This window comes from Mesoplodon mirus (assembly GCF_964341445.2).
Source record: "Mesoplodon mirus genome assembly, chromosome: 7".
NCBI classification, from domain to species: Eukaryota; Metazoa; Chordata; class Mammalia; order Artiodactyla; family Ziphiidae; genus Mesoplodon; species Mesoplodon mirus.
In genome coordinates, this window is record NC_138983.1 from 110,284,386 (window position 1) to 110,307,706 (window position 23,321).

Sequence of the window (23,321 nt, forward strand, 5' to 3'; positions counted from 1 at the left end):
CAGGGCTAAAGGAAGGGAAAAATTATTGATACAGCAGTCATGTGGCCAAGTTAATTTTCACTTATTTAAGATATTTTTAAAGCTATTCAAAAATAGAAAGATAGAGACTTTGTAAGGTTTAGGGGAAGACAATTCCAAGCATACAAAACATATAAATACATACAAAACAGTATAAAAACTTTATACTGCCCAAATGATCTCACTATAAACTATAACATTTAGCATATCTATCATTTAACATATTTAGCATTCCCATATAGGTGAGAATAAACATAATACAGTACTTTTTAAACTACTGGTCATGATTCATTAGTGGATTACAAAATTGATTTAATTAGTAGTGACCAGGATTTTTTAATGAAATATAATTGTAGAATGTTCTAGAATAGAAACTACCAGAGGGCATTATATAAGAGTAAGTATGTTTCACAAAACTATGTGTACATCCTAATTCACAATGCAAAATATCTTTCTATGAGACACAGTCAAATCAGAATGAAAGTTACTAACACAGAGGGTAAGAGCTAGAATTTTAGATTTTAAACACTGTTTGGAGCTAAATCCCAGCTTTGCTCTTTACTGGCTCTGTGCCCTTGGGCAAGTTACTAACCGTCTCCTGTGCCTTAATTTCTTTATCTGTAAATATAGTGATGATAATAGTGTCTATAGTTTAGAACAATGCCTGGGCAATTACAAGTGCTCAACACATTAGCTAGAATTATGTTATTATTTCTTACTCTAAAAGCTCAGGTGTTCAATTACTAGCCAACTTTCTTGAAAGTTGAAAGCTTTTGTGTCTTTGTTGTTATATAGATATAAGTATTTACTTATAGTGTATGTGTATAGCTATATATGTATATTTATGTAGAGAAAATATACATGTATATTAGCTATGGTAACAAAAATTAGATACAGTACTCATGTTCTTTCAGTACTTAATTTCAGGGCTAAAAATATTTGTATTATTTTTTCCTACCTGAACTCATATCACAAAAGCACATATACACACTCCCATGTAATTCCCATGACATTTGCGTGCTTACATGTATATTCATATTCTATGTCCCAGACTAACTGAATTTTCCATCTTTCAGCCCCAAGAATCTTAAACTCTGTGTCACTGTTACTTTGTGCTTTAGAACAGAGTGTTCCTTTCAACTCAAAGATCCTTTTATTTGGGACCTATTTCTCCCTTAAGACTAAGCTTAAACATAACCGCTGTGAAGCCGTTCTTTTTTTTTTTTTTAAACATCTTTATTGGGGCTTCCCTGGTGGTGCAGTCGTTGAGAGTCCGCCTGCCGATGCAGGGGACACAGGTTCATGCCCCGGTCCGAGAAGATCCCATATGCCGTGGAGCGGCTGGGCCAGTGAGCCATGGCCGCTGAGCCTGTGCGCCTGGAGCCTGTGCTCTGCAACAGGAGAGGCCACAAAACTGAGAGGCCCACGTACCGCAAAAAAAAAAAATCTTTACTGGAGTATAATTGCTTTACAATGGTGTGTTAGTTTCTGCTTTATAACAAAGTGAATCAGTTATACATATACATATGTTCCCATATCTCTTCTTGCATCTTCCTCTTTCTCACCCTCCCTATCCCACCCCTCTAGGTGGTCACAAAGCACGGAGCTGATCTCCCTGTGCTATGCGGCTGCTTCCCACTAGCTACCTATTTTACATTTGGTAGTGTATATATGTCCATGCCACTCTCTCACTTTGTCACAGCTTACCCTTCCCCCTTCCCATATCCTCAAGTCCATTCTCTAGTAGGTCTGTGTCTTTATTCCCGTCTTGCCCCTAGGTTCTTCATGACCTTTTTTTTTTTCCTTAGATTCCATATATATGTGTTAGCATACAGTATTTGTTTTTCTCTTGCTGACTTACTTCACTCTGTATGACAGACTCTAGGTCCATCCACCTCACTACAAATAACTCCATTTCCTTTCTTTTTACGGCTGAGTAATATTCCATTCTATATATGTTCCACATCTTCTTTATCCATTCATCTGTTGATGGACACTTAGGTTGCTTCCATGTCCTGGCTGTTGTAAATAGAGTTGCAATGAACATTTTGGTACATGACTCTTTTTTTTTTTTTTTTTTTTAGTTTCTATTTTATAACAAAGTGAATCAGTCATACATATACATCTGTTCCCATATCCCTTCCCTCATGCATCTCCCTCCCTCCCACCCTCCCCATCCCACCCCTCCAGGCGGTCACAAAGCACCAAGCTGATCTCCCTGTGCTCTGCGGCTGCTTCCCACTATCTATCTACCTTACGTTTGGTAGTGTATATATGTCCATGCCTCTCTTTCGCTTTGTCACAGCTTACCCTTCCCCCTCCCCATATCCTCAAGTCCATTCTCAAGTAGGTCTGTGTCTTTATTCCCGTTTTACCCCTAGGTTCTTCATGACATTTTTTTTTTAAATTCCATATATATGTGTTAGCATACGGTATTTGTCTTTCTCTTTCTGACTTACTTCACTCTGTATGACAGACTCTAGGTCTATCCACCTCATTACAAATAGCTCAGTTTTGTTTCTTTTTATGGCTGAGTAATATTCCATTGTATATATGTGCCACATCTTCTTTATCCATTCATCCGATGATGGACACTTAGGTTGTTTCCATCTCCGGGCTATTGTGAATAGAGCTGCAATGAACATTTTGGTACATGTCTCTTTTTGAATTATGGTTTTCTCAGGGTATATGCCCAGTAGTGGGATTGCTGGGTCATATGGTAGTTCTATTTTTAGTTTTCTAAGGAACCTCCATACTGTTCTCCATAGTGGCTGTATCAATTTACATTCCCACCAACAATGCAAGAGGGTTCCCTTTTCTCCACACCCGCTCCAGCATTTATTGCTTGTAGATTTTTCTTTTTTTTTTTTTTTTTTTGCAGTATGCGGGCCTCTCATTGTTGTGGCCTCTCCCGTTGCAGAGCACAGGCTCTGGACACGCAGGCTCAGTGGCCATGACTCACGGGCCTAGCCACTCCACAGCATGTGGGATCTTCCCGGACTGGGGCACAAACCCATGTCCCCTGCATCAGCAGGCGGACTCTAAAACACTGCGCCACCAGGGGAGCCCATTTGTAGATTTTTTGATGATGGCCATTCTGACTGGTGTGAGATGATATCTCATTGCAGTTTTGATTTGCATTTCTCTAATGATTAATGATGTTGAGCATTCTTTCATGTGTTTGTTGGCAATCTGTATATCTTCTTTGGAGAAATGACTATTTAGATCTTCTGCCCATCTTTGGATAGGGTTGTTTGTTTTTTTGATATTGAGCTGCATGAGCTGCTTGTAAATTTTGGAGATTAATACTTTGTCCGTTGCTTCATTTACAAATATTTTCTCCCATTCTGAGGGTTGTCTTTTGGTCTTGTTTATGGTTTCCTTTGCTGTGAAAAAGCTTTTAAGTTTCATTAAGTCCCATTTGTTTATTTTTGTTTTTATTTCCATTTCTTTAGGAAGTGGGTCAAAGAGGATCTTGCTGTGATTTATGTCATAGAGTGTTCTGCCTATGTTTTCCTCTAAGAGTTTGATAGTTTCTGGCCTTACATTTAGGTCTTTAATCCATTTTGAGCTTATTTTTGTGTATGGTGTTAAGGAGTGTTCTAATTTCATACTTTTACATGTCCCTGTCCAGTTTTCCCAGCACCACTTATTGAAGAGGCTGTCTTTTCTCCACTGTATATTCCTGCCTCCTTTATCAAAGATAAGGTGAACATATGTGCATGGGTTTATCTCTGGGCTTTCTATCCTGTTCCATTGATCTATATTTCCATTTTTGTGCCAGTACCATACTGTCTTGATTACTGTAGCTTTGTAGTATAGTCTGAAGTCAGGGAGCCTGATTCCTCCAGCTCCATTTTTCGTTCTCAAGATTGCTTTGGCTATTCGGGGTCTTTTGTGTTTCCATACAAATTATAAAATTTTTTGTTCTAATTCCGTGAAAAATGCCAGTGGTAGTTTGATAGGGATTGCATTGAATCTGTAGATTGCTTTGGGTAGTAGAGTCATTTTCACAATGTTGATTCTTCCAATCCAAGATCATGGAATATCTCTCCATCTATTTGTATCATCTTTAATTTCTTTCATCAGTGTCTTATAATTTTCTGCATACAGGTCTTTTGTCTCCTTAGGTAGGTTTATTCCTAGCTATTTTATTATTTTTGTTGCAATGATAAATGGTAGTGTCTTCTTAATTTCACTTTCAGATTTTTCATCATTAGTGTATAGGAATGCCAGAGATTTCTGTGCAGTAATTTTGTATCCTGCTACTTTACCAAATTCATTGATTAGCTCTAGTAGTTTTCTGGTAGCATCTTTAGGATTCTCTATATATAGTATCATGTCATCTGCAAACAGTGACAGCTTTACTTCTTCTTTTCCAATTTGGATTCCTTTTATTTTTTTTTTCTTCTCAAAGTCATTGTGAAACAGCCCAGACTCTATGCTAGGGGCTTACTGCACTGTACTAATATGCTATATTCTAGTTAGCCTAAATGATCAGTTACTAATGCATATTTTAAACTAACTTTAAGAAATCACATTATTTTACTTGTTATTATTTATACTTAGCTCTGGGAATAAACTGGTTATTCACAACAGTTATTTAAATATACGTTAAAAAATGAAAAAACAAGAAAAGTAAATTAGAACTATGGAAACAGGAAGCAATTATGCTTACCATGAAGACTAATATAGTTCCATGTGTTTAAATGTCTTGTTGGTATCTAAGCTTCCTGGAAGACATGGCAAGAAGGAAAATAAGGTGTTGCATAGTTGTCAGGGGATATCAAAAATGATTTCATATGAGGTATACTGTATTAAAAGACATTTTCCATTGAGAATCCTCTATTGGGGACCTTGAAGTTCATAATAGATATATCCCTATTAACAGTCAACAACAAATAAATAAGGAATTTCATGTGCTGTTTCAAATAGAGATCTTCAATAAAGGTCAAAAGCATAATAATGCTGATTTAAAAATTAGTGGATGTAATTCTGTGAGAGCTAAGTAAATTTGACCTAAATATGACATTTTCTGGAGGTCTAGCATGATCCAAGGGTTAAATTTAAAATATTAAAAAACTTGGGGACTTCCCTGTTGGTGCAGTGGTTCAGAATCTGCCTACCAATGCAGCGGACATGCGTTCGAGCCCTGGTCTGGGAAGATCCCACATGCTGCAGAGCAACTCAGACCGTGCGCCACAACTACTGAGCCTGCGCTCTAGAGCCTGCGAGCCACAACTGCTGAGGCTGAGTGCTGCAACTACTGAAGCCCACACACCTAGATGCCATGCTGTGCAACAAGAGAAGCCACTGCAATGGGAAGCCCACTCACCGCAATGAAGAGAAGCCCCAGCTCGATGCAATTAGAGAAAGCCTGCATGCAGCAATGAAGACCCAATGCAGCCATAAATCAATCAATCAATCAATCAATAAAATTTACAAATATTAAAAAATCTAGATGGATAAGTGAATAGCATTTCACTTGAACTTTCTACCTTAAATACCAATTCTGTTTTCTAATAGAACTTGAAATGGAGTGTTTTATGAAGAATTTATACTCCACATCAAAGGTTGAGGGTCCTATTATTTGTATACTGTAAAAACTATTGATTTTTATATAGATGATTATTGATATGAAGAATTATCAACAGTGATTTAATTTTATCAGCAAAACAAGTCATTTAGTTTTTTATTTATGTAAATATAGTTGTCTCATTACCAATATATTTTTACTGTTTAATAACAAACTTAATTACAAACATAACTTCCTGATTACAAATAGAATAATGCCTAAGTCCTTCCTTTTTAATTTCCATATTGGCCACATCAAACATCTCAAAATCTACAAAGTGAACAAATTTTATCTTTATTTTTTCTTTATTTTTATTAATGTATATTAAATTTAAAAGTAATGTGTAGTTGTTATAACAAAAATTGAACAAATTAAATTTTAAATGCCATTATTAGTACCCTTTCTAAATTCATCTTTATTTTTCTGTGTCTTATTCTGTTCTTCTGTGTCTTGCTCCTTTGCATTCTATCTTGCTGTCTTTAGAGTCCATTTCTATTCTTTCCAGAAGCTTCACTTCCACTTTCACATAATACACATCTTCCACTCACACACCACTTATACATCTACCGAAGTCTTGTTAGCTTTAAAATAGGTCAGTGTTCCTGAATCAAAACAAAGCTTTGAAGTTTATTTTTTTTTCATCCTTGTTTTGTTTTGATATTTGGTTTTGGGTTGGGTTTGATTTTGTTTTTACTCAAGAGCTTAAACAAGCATTCAGTTACTATAGCACTGGCCCTGTCACTTTGTATTAGGAAATATATTTTATCAAAATGGATTTTTTCCCAGCCACTACTTCTACGTGGAGAGAATCTAAAAGAGGTCAGTGAAAGACAGATAAATCACAATTGCCACTTTGTGCCAGGGTCTCAGGCCAGGTTGTCTCAAGTCTATAATGGAGTTTAGGCAAGGCTATGAGAGCTATCAAAGCAGGGCTGTTGAAGAAACCTGCATCGGTTACTCCTCAAATTAGACTGAACAAAAGCTAGGTATAGTCATAGCCAGGTAATTTTATCTAAGAGAAACAGTCAGTTCTTAAGAGTGGAACAGAATGGGGGTAAAGACTCAAAGTAGACCATATCCAAGGAAGGAGAGTTGGTATCACTCATAGTATTGAATGGGAGTGCTAATTGCCCGTGCTCTGATATTTTTCATTTCCCAGTACTGTGCAACATCGAGGCAGCTATTTCTGTTTTAAGTTTTGTCACCTAAGACACTTACTTGTCCTTGGCATTAGCCATAATCAGAGGCTTTTGGCTACTATCGATAATTGTGACTTACCCTCACAAGGATAAACCAGCCTTAAGGTAATTTTTTACCTTTCCTTTAGTTAGCACTTCTGATTGCCACCCAACTTACTTCCTTCTTTCAAATGTCCAAGACAATATTGCAATCTGAAAATTTACCAAAATCTACATAAAACGTTTTTCTAATCTTTAGGCATCATAGAAAGGTCTTATTCCCGTAATTCTTGATTTCTGCTCCAAAAAAAAGAAAATATATATTATATGAACAGAGGTAGCTGAAAATATAAACAGCAAGTAAAAGTCTGTTAAGTCAATATATCATTAATTTTAAATATGGAATTATATTCTGATTCAATATTCTATTTTTATAGAATTTTGGACAAAGTGTCCAGCTAAGTTCAAGTGAGCCAAAACAAACCACAAGGGCTACTTCTAATATTGAAGAATGTATGTTTTAGTTTAAATATTTTCCTCTTAGCTTTGTTCCCAATGATTTCTTTTTTGTTGTGCTTATACATATTTTCCCAAGTACTTACATATCACATGACTGTTAAATGACCATTTGGGGACCTGAGTTCTCCTCACCCTGCACATTTAGATTGTTGCCAGTTTTTTATTTATTCTAAATAATAATGTACTGAACATCTATCTACATTGTTTTTTCAGACTTTTCAATTATTTCCATATTTAGATTCCCAGAATTAAAATTATAGTACTTGGTGTTAATTGGCACCCAATTAATATTTGTTGAATGAAACTCTGTATTAAATGAGTACTGGATCAAAGGAAATAAACATTGTTAGAGGTTTTTATACATATTCCTATAGTATTTTCCCAAAAAGTATTATTCAAAATTCTTCTGGGGTATATGCCAACTTGAGGTAGAATCACTTCTTTTATTTACTTATAAGACAGACAAAGAAATGATATTTTATTAGTTTTTATTATTACATCTTTTATTAATAATAAGCTTAATTGTTTATTTTTTTTTCTTTTCTTTTTTTTTTTTTTTTGTGGTACGTGGGCCTCTCACTGTTGTGGCCTCTCCCGTTGCAGAGCACAGGCTCCGGACGCGCAGGCTCAGGGTCATGTCTCACGGGCCTAGCCACTCTGCGGCATGTGGGATCTTCCCGGACCAGGGCACGAACCCGTGTCCCCTGAATTGGCAGGTGGACTCTCAACCACTGCACCACCAGGGAAGCTCTGTATATTTATTTTGATGAATTATTTCTTCATATTCTTTTTCCCTGTAAATATTGGAGTTTTAGTATTTTCTTAATCATTTCTGTGAACTCTAAATATCAAGGATTCTGATCCTTATGTTATTTACAAATGTTTTTACCACCTTAGTATGTGCATTTTGTTCCACTTATGTTTTATTTTTACATATAGAAGACTTACTTTACACTTTTTCATTCAATAAATAATTATTGAGAGCCAATTTCCTGCCTGCAACTAAATATTTTGGATATACAATAATTAACAAAACATACAAAAGTCTTGGCCTTCAGAATTTAAAATCTATTAGGGAAGTCTGACCTTAAATAAACATGGTTTTAGTCTTTTCTTAGTGATTTGTCCATTACTCAAAGAAATTTCCCAATGCAGAAAATTAGAAATGTTTCTTTTCCTCTAGATTATTTTAATGGTTTGATTCATTAAATTTAATTCTTTAATGTCTTTGGAATTTGTTTAAATAGATCATGTGAAGTGATACTCCAAATTGATCATTTTATAAACAACAAACTAATTTATTGAGTCATCTTTCCCTTCTCTCAAGTCTTTGATACTTTTTTGATCATATGTTCTTTTATTGAATTTGATCAGTTTCTAGACTTTCAATTCTGTTCAGTTGATCATCTAATTTTCTAAAATTTCCATAGGTTCCTTTTCTCTTACTCTTATTTATAACTCATCATAATCACTATTATAAAGACAATCTACTTCACCTTCTCCTTGAGCTACCAATGAATGAACAAAAGCAAAACAAATAATCTACATATACATAATGTATTTTTTCCTTAGTTCAGGTAACACTCTAGAAATTATTACCTCACTGCCATCATTTTGAGTACTTTTTTTTTAATTAGAGATGGGAAAATTGTAGCTATAGAAGATCCTGGTGAATAAAATGCAAAGTAACAAAAGATTTACTAGGTTTCTGTTTGTGAAATGAATACATACAGATATATGTCAGTTAAGTATGTATAAGGGCTAATCCCAAGACAAAAAGGGATCAAAGAATAGTTAATGTAAAGTTTCTATAGTTTCAGGCAGTACTTCTGAATTTTTGATGGCTGAAAATCTAGTGAAAGCTTCAGTGCCTGAGGATGAAATTCTAACTGTCATGAATAGCAAGCAGCTACAGAAATCAAATCTGACTTTAAATAAAACCCAGCAATTTAACATCTGTTCACTATCAGCTGAAGAACAAAAGATCCTACAGTCCCTTAATCATCTCAATGCAAGGTTACACTGTAAGTATGGAAGAACACCTTTTGTAAGAAATGTTGAATTTTATACTTAGACAACTTTAATTTAAAATTTAATTTAAAAATTGAAAATAAAAGTACAAAATGTATCCAGATTATCACCTACTTGAATCAAGTATATAACAAAAATTTATTTGAATATACCATACTATTTCAAGTATACTGTACTCATTTCATTTATGCTGATGCCAATTTCACTGGCAGGCTTAACAGTCTTTGGGGAATGTATGAATAGACTTCACTTCAGAAGTGTGACAGGCTACCTGTACTGACCATCCATCAAAAACAACCATAAATTCAGGATTAAGTACTTTAAAAATCTTAAATATAGCAATGAGCTAGTAAGAATATAAGAAATTCTTAAGACCAGGAAGTAAATATAAATAAGAACTTAGAATGATAAGGAGAGTGCTGCTGCTAGCTTTTCTCTTGAGAACATTTAACCCATAGGTGAAACTGAGCTTTGCTTTGCAAGGCCTCACAGAAAAATGGGAACAGAAGACAAAATCCATGGCCTACTTAAGATGAGTAGTCTCGTAGAAGATCTTCCCACCCTAAAGTTGGGCCTCTCAAAGAGCTACGTCTTTTTTTTTTTTTTTTTTTTTTTGTGGTACGTGGGCCTCTCACTGTTGTGGCCTCTCCCGTTGCGGAGCACAGGCTCCGGACGTGCAGGCTCAGTGGCCATGGCTCACGGGCCCAGCTGCTCCGCGGCATGTGGGATCTTCCCAGACCGGGGCATGAACCCGTGTCCCCTGCATCAGCAGGTGGACTCTCAACCACTGCGCCACCAGGGAAGCCCAAGAGCTACGTCTTATACAGACTTACACTGCCAGAGAAACAGAGAGAGGGGTAAAAAGAAAAAAGAAGCTTACATAACTTAAGCTTCAGTATTAAGCAGATGAGGGGAGAAGACATGCAAGCTTTTTTCACCTCTCTGCATGTATGTCTCTGTAGGATGTAACTCTTTAAGAGGTTTTGTCAACAGCAGTCTCTTACTAAACAAAATTCTAAAGAATGTATTTCAGCAAACCAAAAGTAATCTCAGATGGACAGTCTGAGAGGGTAAATTTGAACATTGTATAAAACAATAAATGTAATTTAAAAGTAGTATGTGGTTCAAAGAGAAAACAGAATTTAAATACCTATCAAAAATAATACGTAAGTTGGAAAACATAAGTGGTGTTAAAGTGTGCTAGGATTCTTGTATTATTAAGGAATTGAGTAAAGATATAGATGTTGATAAATGAAGCATGTCTATGGTAATTACTAATATCACAACTAAAGAGTCAGAAATAGAGTATACAAATGCCAGACTCCTAGAGAAATAAAGTGACATGCAAAAGAAAAAAATCAAATCAAACCAAATTAACACAAGAAGGGAGATAAAAATAATCATAGAAGAGATAGGACAAAAGGACAAATATAAATACTATACTATAAGATGGTGTATACAAATGTATATAATAAATGTAAAAATATATGTGTATTTTCATATATACAGTATTAATATATAATGCATATATATAAATAAATGTGTATTTACTGTGTATGTGTATATATTCACTTCTGCCTAAAATGTAGAAAATTGGAATATAGCAATCACACACTAAGAATAAGAAAAAGCAGAGAAACAACAAAAGTATAGGTTTTCTTAAACCCATTAGAGAGCTGAGGTTCCAGCACAACCAAGTAGGCTGACACCCAAGGAAAGACAGGAACTTCCAAGGAGAGACATGACATGACAATTGGCTCAACTGTGGCTGAATATGGGAGAAAAAAATGCCAGGTTCCATACAGCTGATATTAGGAATTATGCATACATTTTTAGCAAATTGCTCAAGGATAAATGTGAACTATTGTGAGAACATAAAACCCCCAGGAGCCTAGACACTCTTCTTGTTCACACTACTCACAGATTCTTCTTTATGAACCTACACTGTGTGTTCATGAGAAAAAGAGAGGGCAGAACAGGAAACCAGAGAAATCCTCTCTCAGTGGTGCAGGCTTGGAAAAGAGGAGCAGCCACCACTCTGGGAATGGTATGAAGCCCCATTCAGAACCTTCTGTCCTACAGAATAAAGGTCATAAAGTACTGGGACAGAGGCAGCAAACTTCGGTGATTGCCCCCAGGGCACAAATGAAGATTTACTCCAGTTAGGGGAAAGGTAAAAGAAGTAAGCTTCTACTTCTGAAGAAGGGGCAAGAAAGAGGCATGGGCCCAGATTATTAGAGGTATCCTGCTATAGGAGGAGGGATGCAAAATTGTCTTGCGCAAAACCTGCCAAAGATACAAGGCAAAGTTGACTGCCATGTGAAGGAGGAGCAGGATGACTAAGAAGGCAGAGAGGACATGCCTAAGACAGCCTCAACCAGGACAAGAGAAAAATCCCCCAACTCCCCGACCACAAGGCCAGCAAGTACCAAAACACAAGCAATAGAAATCAGCTGGAGAAAGGCAAGGGCATAGAGAGAATCTAGTGGTATTGTGCAGACACACAGGAAGGCCAAAAGCTGAAAGTAAAGCAGGAAAATTGAAGGAAAAAAACCTCCATGACTCCTGCAGAGCACAAAATAACATTAGAGGATTTTGAAACCATTGGTATACTGAAGGTAACCACAGCAACAATAAAACCCAAACCTAGCTCAATTCCTAAGTTGATTAACTACACACAGACACACACAGAGACACATATATACACACACACACACATACACATACATACACACATCAATTGCCTAACAGAAAAGACTTGCCCATTTCCAGGCACAAACACTATTTACCTCAGTATCCACTATTCTAAACAAGAAGTCCAACATTCAATCAAAACTTACAAGACACAAAGAAGTAAGGAAAAAAACTCTGTCAAGGGACAAAGCAATTAACAGATTGAGACAGGGAGATGACCCAGATGTTGGAACTATCAGATAGGTAATTTTAAATAACTATGGAAAACGTGGACAACATGGGAAAGAGTCTACAAACATGGACAGATACAGAATTTCACCATACAAAAGACTCAAATAGAAATGTGAGAAATAAGAACACTGTAACAGAAATGAATAATGTATTCTATGGGCTTGTCAGATTCAACAGAGATGAGGAAAGAATCAATGAATTTGAGGATAGGTGAGAGAAAATTTCCAAACTGAAACACCAAGAGAAAAAACAAAAAGGTTGAGAGAAAATACAAGAACAGAGGATCTAAGAGCTGTGGGACAATATAAATCAGTCTCACAAATATGTGATTGGGATTCCAAAGTGAGAAATTGCAGCCTTTTTTGCTGGGAGAAGGAGCTACTGATTGGGTTTAGGTAAAGCCTCTCTCACATGAGGTGAGAATATGTTCGTGGGTCCCAGGTAACTATGAAGAACTTCTGGGGTCATTTGGAGACTTCATATTGTAACAGTTGGATACCAAATAGAAAGAAATTAAATTGAACCCCTACCAAATAACATACATAAAAGTCAGTTACGAGGTGATTAAAGATTAAATGTGAAAGAAAATATATAAAGCTTTTAGGAGATACTATAAGAAAGTATTTTCTAGCCTCAGGGTAAGGAAGGATTTCTTAAGTAGAGTACAAGGATCAAAATCCATAGAGGAGAAAAATAATAAATTTGACTATATTAAAATTACAAACTTTTCTTCATATTAAAACATCATTAAAATAATGAGAAAACAGGCCACAAAATAAGAGAATATATTTATAATACATAAGAAAAAGACTCTTGTCCAAAATATATAAAGAACTCCTACAGGGGGAAAGGGAGAAGATGGAGGAAGAGTAAGACACAGAGATCATCTTCCTCCCCACAGATACATCAGAAATACATCTACACGTGGAACAGCTCCTACAGAACACCTACTGAACGCTGACAGAAGACCTCAGACCCCCCAAAAGGCAAGAAACTCCCCACGTACCTGGGTAGGGCAAAAGAAAAAAGAATAAACAGAGACAAAAGAATAGGGATGGGACCTGCTCCAGTGGGAGGGAGCCGTGAAGGAGGAAAGGTTTCCACACACTAGGAAGCCCCTTCTCGGGCGGAGACTAAGGGTGGCGGAGGGGGGAAGCTTCGGAGCCGCGGAGGAGAGCGCAGCAACAGGGGTGCAGAGGGCAAAGCGGAGAGATTCCCGCACAGAGGATCTGTGCCGAACGGCACTCACCAGCCCGAGAGGCTTGTCTGCTCACCCACCAGGGTGGGAAGGGTCTGGGAGCTGATGAGGCTCAGGCTTCAGTTGGATCACAGGGAGAGGACAGGGGTTGGCTGTGTGAACACAGCCTGAAAGGGTCGGTGCACCACAGCTAGCCGGGAGGGACTCCGGGAAAAACTCTGGACCTGCGAAGAGGCAAGAGACTTTTTCTTGCCTCTTTGTTTCCTGGTGCGCGAGGAGAGGGGATTAAGAGCACTGCTTAAAGGAGCTCCAGAGATGGGCGCGAGCGATGGCTAACAGCACGGACCCCAGAGACAGGCGTGAGACACTAAGGCTGCTGCTACAGCCACCAAGATGCCTGTGTGCGAGCACAGGTCACTATCCACACCTCCCCGCCCAGGAGCCTGTGCAGACCACCACTGCCAGGGTCCCGTGATCCAGGGACAACTTCCCCAGGAGAACGCACGATGCACTTCAGGCTAGTGCAACGTCATGCCGGCCTCTGCCGCTGCAGGCTTGCCCTGCATCCCTACCCCTCCCGGCCCCCGGCCTGAGTGAGCCAGAGCCCCTGAATCAGCTGCTCCTTTAACCCTGTCCTGTCTGAGAGAAGAACAGACGCCCTCAGGCGACCTACACGCAGAGGCGCGGCCACATCCAAAGCTGAACCCCGGAAGCTGTACGAACAAAGAAGAGAAAGGGAAATTTCTCCCAGCAGCCTCAGGGGCAGTGGATTAAATCTCCACAATCAACTTGATGTAACCTGCATCGGTTGAACAACTGAATAGACAACGAATCATCCCAAATTGAGGAGGTGGACTTTGAGTGCAAGATATATTATTTTTTACCCTTTTCCTCATTTTGTGAGTGTGTATGTGTATGCTTCTGTATAGCTTGGCTATCACCATTTGTCCTAGGGTTCTGTCCGTCTGGGTTTTGTTTGTTTGTTTGTTTTGTTTGTTTGTTTTATTTTGTTGTGGTGGTGGTGGTGGTACATGGGCCTCTCACTGTTGAGGCCTCTCCCGTTGCGGAGCACAGGCTCCAGACACCCAGGCTCAGTGGCCATGGCTCACGGGCCCAGCCACTCTGCGGCATGTGGGATCTTCCTGGACCGGGGCATGAACCCGTGGCCCCTGCATCGGCAGGCGGACTCTAAAGCACTACGCCAACAGGGAAGCCCATTTTTTTTGTTTGTATTGTTTTTTACTTTTTAAAAAATTTTTTTCTTATTTTTTATTTTAATAACTATTTTACTTTAGCTTACTTTATTTTATTTTATCCTCCTTCTTTCTTTATTTCTACTTTTTCTCCCTTTTATTCTGAGCCATGTGGATGAAAGGCTATTTGTGCTCCAGTCACTGCTGTGCCTCTGAGGTGGGAGAGCCAACTTCAGGACACTGGTCCACAAGAGACCTCCCAGTTCCACGTAATATCAAATGGCGAAAATCTCCCAGAGATCTCCATCTCAACACCAGCACCCAGCTTCACTCAACAACCAGCAAGCTACAGTGCTGGACACCCTATGCCAAACAACTAGCAGGACAGGAACACAACCCCACCCATTAGCAGAGAGGCTGCCTAAAATCATAATAAGGCCACAGACATCCAAAAACACACCACCAGATGTGGACCTACCCACCAAAAAGACAAGATCCAGCCTCATACACCAGAAAACAGGCACTACTCCCCTCCACCAGGAAGCCTACACAACCCACTGACCAACTTTAGCAACTGGGGACAGACACCAAAAACAACGGGAACTACAAACCTGCCGCCTGCAAAAAGGAGACCCCAAACACAGTAAGATAAGCAAAATGAGAAGATAGAAAAACACAGAGCAGATGAAGGACCAAGATAAAAACCCACCAGACCTAACAAATGAAGAGGAAATAGGCAGTCTGCCTGAAAAAGAATTCAGAATAATGATAGTAAAGATGATCCAAAATCTTGGAAATAGAATAGAGAAAATGCAAGAAACATTTAATAAGGAACTAGAAGAACTAAAGAGGAAACAAGCAACGATGAACAACAGAATAAATGAAATTAAAAATACTCTAGAAGGGATCAAAAGCAGAATAACTGAAGGAGAAGAAAGGATAAGTGACCTGGAAGATAAAACAGTGGAAATAACTACTGAAGAGCAGAATAAAGAAAAAAGAATGAAAAGAACTGAGGAGAGTCTCAGAGACCTCTGGGACAACATTAAATGCACCAACATTCGAATTATAGGGGTCCCAGAAGAAGAAGAGAAAAAGAAACAGACTGAGAAAATATTTGAAGAGATTATAATTGAAAATTTCCCTAATATGGGAAAGGAAATAGTTAATGAAGTTCAGGAAGCACAGAGACTCCCATACAGGATAAACCCAAGGAGAAACATGCCAAGAAACATATTAATCAAACTGTCAAAAATTAAATAAACAGAAAACATATTTAAAGCAGCAAGGGAAAAACAACAAATAACACACAATGGAATCCCCATAAGGTTAACAGCTGATCTTTCAGCAGAAACTCTGCAAGCCAGAAGGGACTGGCAGGACATATTTAAAGTGATAAAGCAGAAAAACCTACAATCAAGATTACTCTACCCAGCAAGGATCTCATTCTGATTTGAAGGAGAAATTAAAACATTTACAGACAAGCAAAAGCTGAGAGGGTTCAGCACCACCAAACCAGCTTTACAACAAATGCTAAAGGAACTTCTCTAGGCAAGAAACACAACAGAAGGAAAAGACCGACAATAACAAACCCAAAACAATTAAGAAAATGGGAATAGGAACATACATATTGATAATTACCTTAAATGTAAATGGATTAAATGCTCCCACCAAAACACACAGACTGGCTGAATGGATACAGAAACAACACCAATATATATGCTGTCTACAAGAGACCCACTTCAGACCTAGGGACACATACAGACTGAAAGTAAGGGGATGGAAAAAGATATTCCATGCAAATGGAAATCAAAAGAAAGCTGGAGTAGCAATTCTCATATGAGACAAAATACACTTTAAAATAAAGACTATTAGAAGAGACAAAGAAGGACACTACATAATGATCAAGGGATTGATCCAAGAAAAAGATATAACAATTGTAAATATTTTATGCACCCAACATAGGAGCACCTCAATACATAAGGCAAATACTAACAGCCATAAAAGGGGAAATCGACAGTAACACATTCATAATAGGGGACTTTAACACCCCACTTTCACCAATGGACAGATCATCCAAAATGGAAGTAAATAAGGAAACACAAGCTTTAAATGATACATTAAACAAGATGGATTTAATTGATATTTATAGAACATTCCATCCAGAAACAACAGAATACACGTTTTTCTCAAGTGTTCATGGAACATTCTCCAGGATAGATCACATCTTGGGTCACAAATCAAGCCTTGGTAAATTTAAGAAAATTGAAATTGTATCAAGTATCTTTTCTGACCACAATGCTATGAGACTAGATATCAACTACAGGAAAAGATCTGTAAAAAATACAAACACATGGAAGCTAAACAATACACTACTTAATAACCAAGAGATCACTGAAGAAATCAAAGAGGAAATCAAAAAATACATAGAAACAGGGCTTCCCTGGTGGCGCAGTGGTTGAGAGTCTGCATGCCAATGCAGGGGACATGGGTTCATGCCCTGGTCTGGGAAGATCCCACATGCCGCAGAGCAGCTGGGCCTGTGAGCCATGGCCACTGAGCCTGTGAGTCCGGAGCCTGTGCTCTGCAATGGGAGAGGCCACAACAGTTGAGAGGCCCTCGTACCACAAAAAAAAAAAAAAAAAAAGAAAAAAAAATCTAGAAACAAATGACAATGGAGACACGACGACCCAAAAGCTATGGGATGCTACAAAAGCAGTTCTAAGAGGGAAGTTTATAGCAATACAATCCTACCTTAAGAAACAGGAAACATCTCAAATAAACAACCTAACCTTGCACCTAAAGCAATTAGAGAAAGAAGAACAAAAAAATGCCAAAGTTAGCAGAAGGAAAGAAATCATAAAGATCAGATCAGAAATAAATGAAAAAGAAATGAAGGAAACGATAGCAAAGATCAATAAAACTAAAAGCTGGTTCCTTAAGAAGATAAACAAAATTGATAAACCGTTAGCCAGACTCATCAAGAAAAAAAGGGAGAAGACTCAAATCAATAGAATTAGAAATGAAAAAGGAGAAGTAACAACTGACAATGCAGAAATACAAAAGATCATGAGAGATTACTACAAGCAACTCTATGCCAATAAAATGGATAACCTGGAAGAAATGAACAAATTCCTAGAAATGCACAGCATGCCAAGACTGAACCAGGAAGAAATAGAAAACATGAACAGACCAATCAGAAGCACTGAAATTAAGACTGTGATTAAAAATCTTCCAAAAAACAAAAGCCCAGGACCAGATGGCTTCACAGGCAAATTCTATCAAGCATTTAGAGAAGAGCTAACACCTATCCTTCTCAAACTCTTCCAAAATATAGCAGAGGGAGGAACACTCCTAAACTCATTCTACGAGGCCACCATCACCTTGATACCAAAACCAGACAACGATGTCACAAAGAAAGAAAACTACAGGCCAATATCACTGATGAACATAGATGCAAAAATCCTCAACAAACACTAGCACACAGAATCCAACAGCACATTAAAAGGATCATACACCATGATCAAGTGGGGTTTATTCCAGGAATGCCAGGATTCTTCCATATATGCAAATCAATCAACGTGATACACTATATTAACAAACTGAAGGAGAAAAACCATATGCTCCTCTCAATAGATGCAGAGAAAGCTTGTGACAAAATTCAACATCCATTTATGATAAAAACCCTGCAGAAAGTAGGCATAGAGGGAACTTTCCTCAACATAATAAAGGCCTTATATGACACACCCACAACCAACATCATCCTCAGTGGTGAAAAACTGAAACCGTTTCCACTATGATCAGGAACAAGACAAGGTTGCCCACTCTCACCACTCTTATTCAACATAGTTTTGGAAGCTTTAGCCACAGCAATCAGAGAAGAAGAAGAAATAAAAGGAATCCAAACGGGAAAAGGAGAAGTAAAGCTGTCATTCTTTGCAGATGACATGATACTATACATAGAGAATCCTAAGGATGCCACCAGAAAACTACTAGAGCTAATCAATGAATTTGGTACAGTAATCAATGAATTTGGAAATTAATGCACAGAAATCTCTGGCATTCCTATACACTAATGATGAAAAATCTGAAAATGAGATTAAGAAAACACTCCCATTTACCACTGCAACAAAAAGAATAAAATATCTAAGAATAAACCTACCTAAGGAGACAAAAGACCTGTATGCAGAAAATTATAAGACACTTATGAAAGAAATTAAAGATGTTACAAATAGATGGAGAGATATACCATGTTCTTGGATTGGAAGAATCACCATTGTGAAAATGACTCTACTACCCAAAGCAATCTACAGATTCAATGCAATCCCTATCAAACTGCCACTGGCATTTTTCATAGAACTAGAACAAAAAATTTCACAATTTGTATGGAAACACAAAAGACCCCGAATAGCCAAAGCAATCTTGAGAACAAAAAATGGAGCTGGAGAGGGCTTCCCTGGTGGCACAGTGGTTGAGTGTCCGCCTGCCAATGCAGGGGACAAGGGTTCGTGCCCCAGTCCAGGAAGATCCCACATGCTGCGCAGTGGCTGGGCCCTTGAGCCATGGCCGCTGAGCCTGAGCGTCTGGAGCCTGTGCACTGTAACAGGAGAGGCCACAGCAGTGAGAGGCCTGTGTACCACAAAGAAAAAAAAAAAAAAAAAAAGGAGCTTGAGGGATCAGGCTCCCTGACTTCAGACTATACTACAAAGCTACAGTAATCAAGGCAGTATGGTACTGGCACAAAAACAGAAATATAGATCAATGGAACAAGATAGAAAGCCCAGAGATAAACCCACACACATATGGTCACTTTATCTTTGATAAAGGAGGCAAAAATATACAGTGGAGAAAAGACAGCCTCTTCAATAAGTGGTTCTGGGAAAACTGGACAGGTACATGTAAAAGTATGAGATTAGAACACTCCTGAACACCATACACAAAAATAAGCTCAAAATAGATTAAAGATGTAAATGTAAGGCCAGAAACTATCAAACTCTTAGAGGAAAACATAGGCAGAACACACTATGACATAAAACACAGCAAGATCCTTTTTGACCCACCTCCTAGAAAAATTGAAATAAAAATAAATGGGACCTAATGAAACTTAAAAGCTTTTTCACAGCAAAGGAAACCATAAACAAGACCAAAAGCCAACCCTCAGAATGTGAGAAAATATTTGTAAATGAAGCAATGGACAAAGGATTAATCTCCAAAATTTACAAGCAGCTCATGCAGCTCAATAACAAAAAAACAAACAACCCAATCCAAAAATGGGCAGAAGACCTAAATAGACATTTCTCCAAAGAAGATATGCAGATTGCCAACAAACACATGAAAGAATGCTCAACATCATTAATCATTAGAGAAATGCAAATCAAAACTACACCAAGGTGTCACCTCACACCAGTCAGAATGGCCATCATCAAGAAATCTAGAAACAGTAAATGCTGGAGAGGGTGTGGAGAAAAGGTAGCACTCTTACACTGCTGGTGGGAATGTAAATTGATACAGCCACTATGGAGAACAGTATGGAGGTTCCTTAAAATCTACAAATAGAACTACCATACGACCCAACAAACCCACTACTGGGCATATACCCTGAGAAAACCATAATTCAAAAAGAGTCATGTACCAAAATGTTCATTGCAGCTGTATTTACAATAGCCAGGACATGGAATCAACCTAAGTGTCCATCATTCCATGAATAGATAAAGAAGATGTGGCACATATATACAATGGAATATTACTCAGCCATAAAGAGAAACGAAATGCAGTTATTTGTAGTGAGGTGGATGGACCTAGAGTCTGTCATACAGAGTGAAGTAAGTCAGAAGGAAAAACAAATACCATGTGCTAACACATATATATGGAATCTAAGAAAAAAAAAAAGATCATGAAGAACCTAGGGGTAAGGCGGGAATAAAGACACAGACCTACTAGAGAATGGACTTGAGTATATGAGGAGGGGAAGGGTAAGCTGTGACAAAGTGAGAGAGTGGCATGGACATATATACACTACCAAATGTAAAATAGATAGCTAGTGGGAAGCAGCCGCATAGCACAGGGAGATCAGCTCGGTGCTTTTTGACCACCTAGAGGGGTGGAATAGGGAGGGTGGGAGGGAGACGCAAGAGGGAAGAGATATGGGAACATATGTATATGTATAACTGATTCACTTTGTTATAAAGCAGAAACTAACACACCATTGTAAAGCAATTATACTCCAATAAAGATGTTTAAAAAAAATAACTCTTACAAATCAATAAGGGAAAAGGCAACTTAGTAGAAAAATGTGGGTGGGTGGGCGGGGGAAGACTTGAACAGGAAGTTCACAACAAAGGACATGAAAATGACAATAAACATTGATAGATATTCAACATTATTAGTAATGCAAAATAAAACAATGTGATATAGTTATATACACATCAGAAATACATGACTTTTTTTTTTTTTTTGGTCACTACGTGGTATGTGGGATCTTAGTTCTCCAACCAGGGATTGAACCCGTGTCTCCTGCAGTGGAAGCATGGAGTCTTAACCACTGGACTGCTAGGGAAGAAGCCCCAAGACATGACTTTAAAAACCTGGCAATGCTAAGGGTTGGCAAAGACGTACAGCTATTAGAGCTCTCTTATAATGCTGGTGGGAATGTAAACTGAGACAATCTTTTAGGAAATTTTTTGCCACCACCTAATAAGTTGAACATGAACATACCCTACAATCCAGCAATTTTACTTCTAGATGCATACCTAGAGAAAACCCTGCACATGTGTATCAGGAGACATGTATAAGTATATAGAGATCATCATTGTTACAAAATCCAAAAATTAAAAATATGTAAATGCAGTATATTCATGTGCTGGAATACTAATCAGCAAGGAAAATGAATAAACTACAGCTACACACAACATCATGGATGAATCCAAATAACATATAATTTTGAGCAAAATAAGACAAATCACAGGAGAATAAAGACAGTACAATACAATTTATGGAAAATCAGAAACATGCAAAACTAAACAATGTTGTTTGGGGAATATACACATATGTATTAAACCTATAAAGACACAAAGTCAGTTTAGAGCGTTACCTCTGTGGAGAAGGAAAGGGAGTACAATCCACAGGGCAGTGTTGAGGTAGGGAGATCCAGGATGACTCCGAAGTGGTGATAATGTTCCAATGTCTTAGCCTAGGTGGTTACACAAGACATTAGCTTTATTATTTCTAATTAAAATATGCATATATGTTTTATATACTCTGTTAATTTCAAAATTCAAATGTTTAAATAATATATTAATAAAAGGCAGGGTGCTAAAACACAAAGCAATACAGAACTAAAGCTATAAGTTTAAGATGTAAAATTATGAAGATAAAGAGTAAAAACCTCGGGCTTCCCTGGTGGCGCAGTGGTTGAGAGTCCGTCTGCCGATGCAGGGGACAGGGGTTCGTGCCCCGGTCCGGAAAGATCCCACATGCCGCGGAGCGGCTGGGCCCGTGAGCCATAGCCGCTGAGCCTGCGCATCCGGAGCCTGTGCTCTGCAACGGGAGAGGCCACAACAGTGAGAAGCCCGCATACCGCAACAACAAAAAAAAGAAGAGTAAAAACCTCAAGTCAGTTTTTTTGGAGGGTTCTTTTTTCCATTAGATGTTTCCACATATCTTAAATGCTTCATGTAAAAGATTCTGCCTGAATTTTTTTTTCTTTTGCCCAGACCCTTGCTATTATATGGACAAAAGCCAAAACCCAAAAAGGCAAGAGCTGATCAAATTACTAAACTTTTTCGTGCCTCAGTAACTAAATAAACATCTCTTCCTTTTCCTGAGATGCTCCAAGAATGAAATTCACTTTTGGTTTAAAAAGAAGAAAGAAAAAATTTAAAGAAAAGATAACCTAGCATTTGAACAAAGATCGGTTTAGCATAGTCAAAGTACTAGGAATGCCTTTTTAGCAACTAAATTTTATGTAATTGTTTTTAATCAAATTAACTCTATCTCCTCACCTAATATAAGTATAAAGACTGTTTCTGGGGACAATAGGAAAAAAAGTCTCTTACTCGATTTTGAATATTTTGACATATCAGAATTTAATGTTTGATTCTTTAGTCATTCTTCTCTTTCAACATACATAACTAAATTATTTGTATATAATGGTATAATTATTTCAGATGTACAAGAAACCATTTGCAAAAATCTTTAGGGCTTCCCTGGTGGCTCAGTGGTTGAGAGTCCGCCTGCTGATGCAGGGGACACGGGTTCGTGCCCCGGTCCGGGAGGATCCCACATGCCGCGGAGTGGCTGGGCCCTTGAGCCATGGCTGCTGAGCTTGCGCGTCCGGAGCCTGTGCTCCGCAACGGGAGAGACCACAACAGTGAGAGACCCGCGTACCGCAAAAAAAAAAAAAAAAGTACTTTACAGGGCTCCCCTGGTGGTGCAGTGGTTAAGAATCCACCTGCCAATGCAGGGGACATGGGTTCGAGCCCTGGTCCGGGAAGATCCCACATGCCACGGAGCAACTAGGCCCATGCGCCAAAACTACTGAGCCTGCACTCTAGAGCCTGTGAGCCACAACTACTGAGCCCACATGTCACAACTACTGAAACCTGTGTGCTTAGAGCCCATGCTCCACAAGAGAAGCCACCGCAATGAGAAGCCCGCGCACTGCAACAAAGAGTAGAAGCCAGCAC

The 23,321-nt window shown here is 38.3% G+C and overlaps 1 protein-coding gene across 1 annotated transcript in view; it reads left to right on the forward strand.

Moving 5' to 3' along the window:
• CEP126 (centrosomal protein 126) overlaps positions 1–22,834 on the forward strand; it is a gene marked incomplete at both ends in the record, with an annotated part of 109,957 nt that extends 87,123 nt beyond the window's left edge. The window contains 3 exon segments of the mRNA XM_082629501.1: positions 7,209–7,284; positions 9,105–9,314; positions 22,803–22,834. Coding sequence (XP_082485627.1) covers positions 7,209–7,284; positions 9,105–9,314; positions 22,803–22,834 — 318 coding nt within the window.
• Positions 22,835–23,321: the final 487 nt, after the last annotated feature.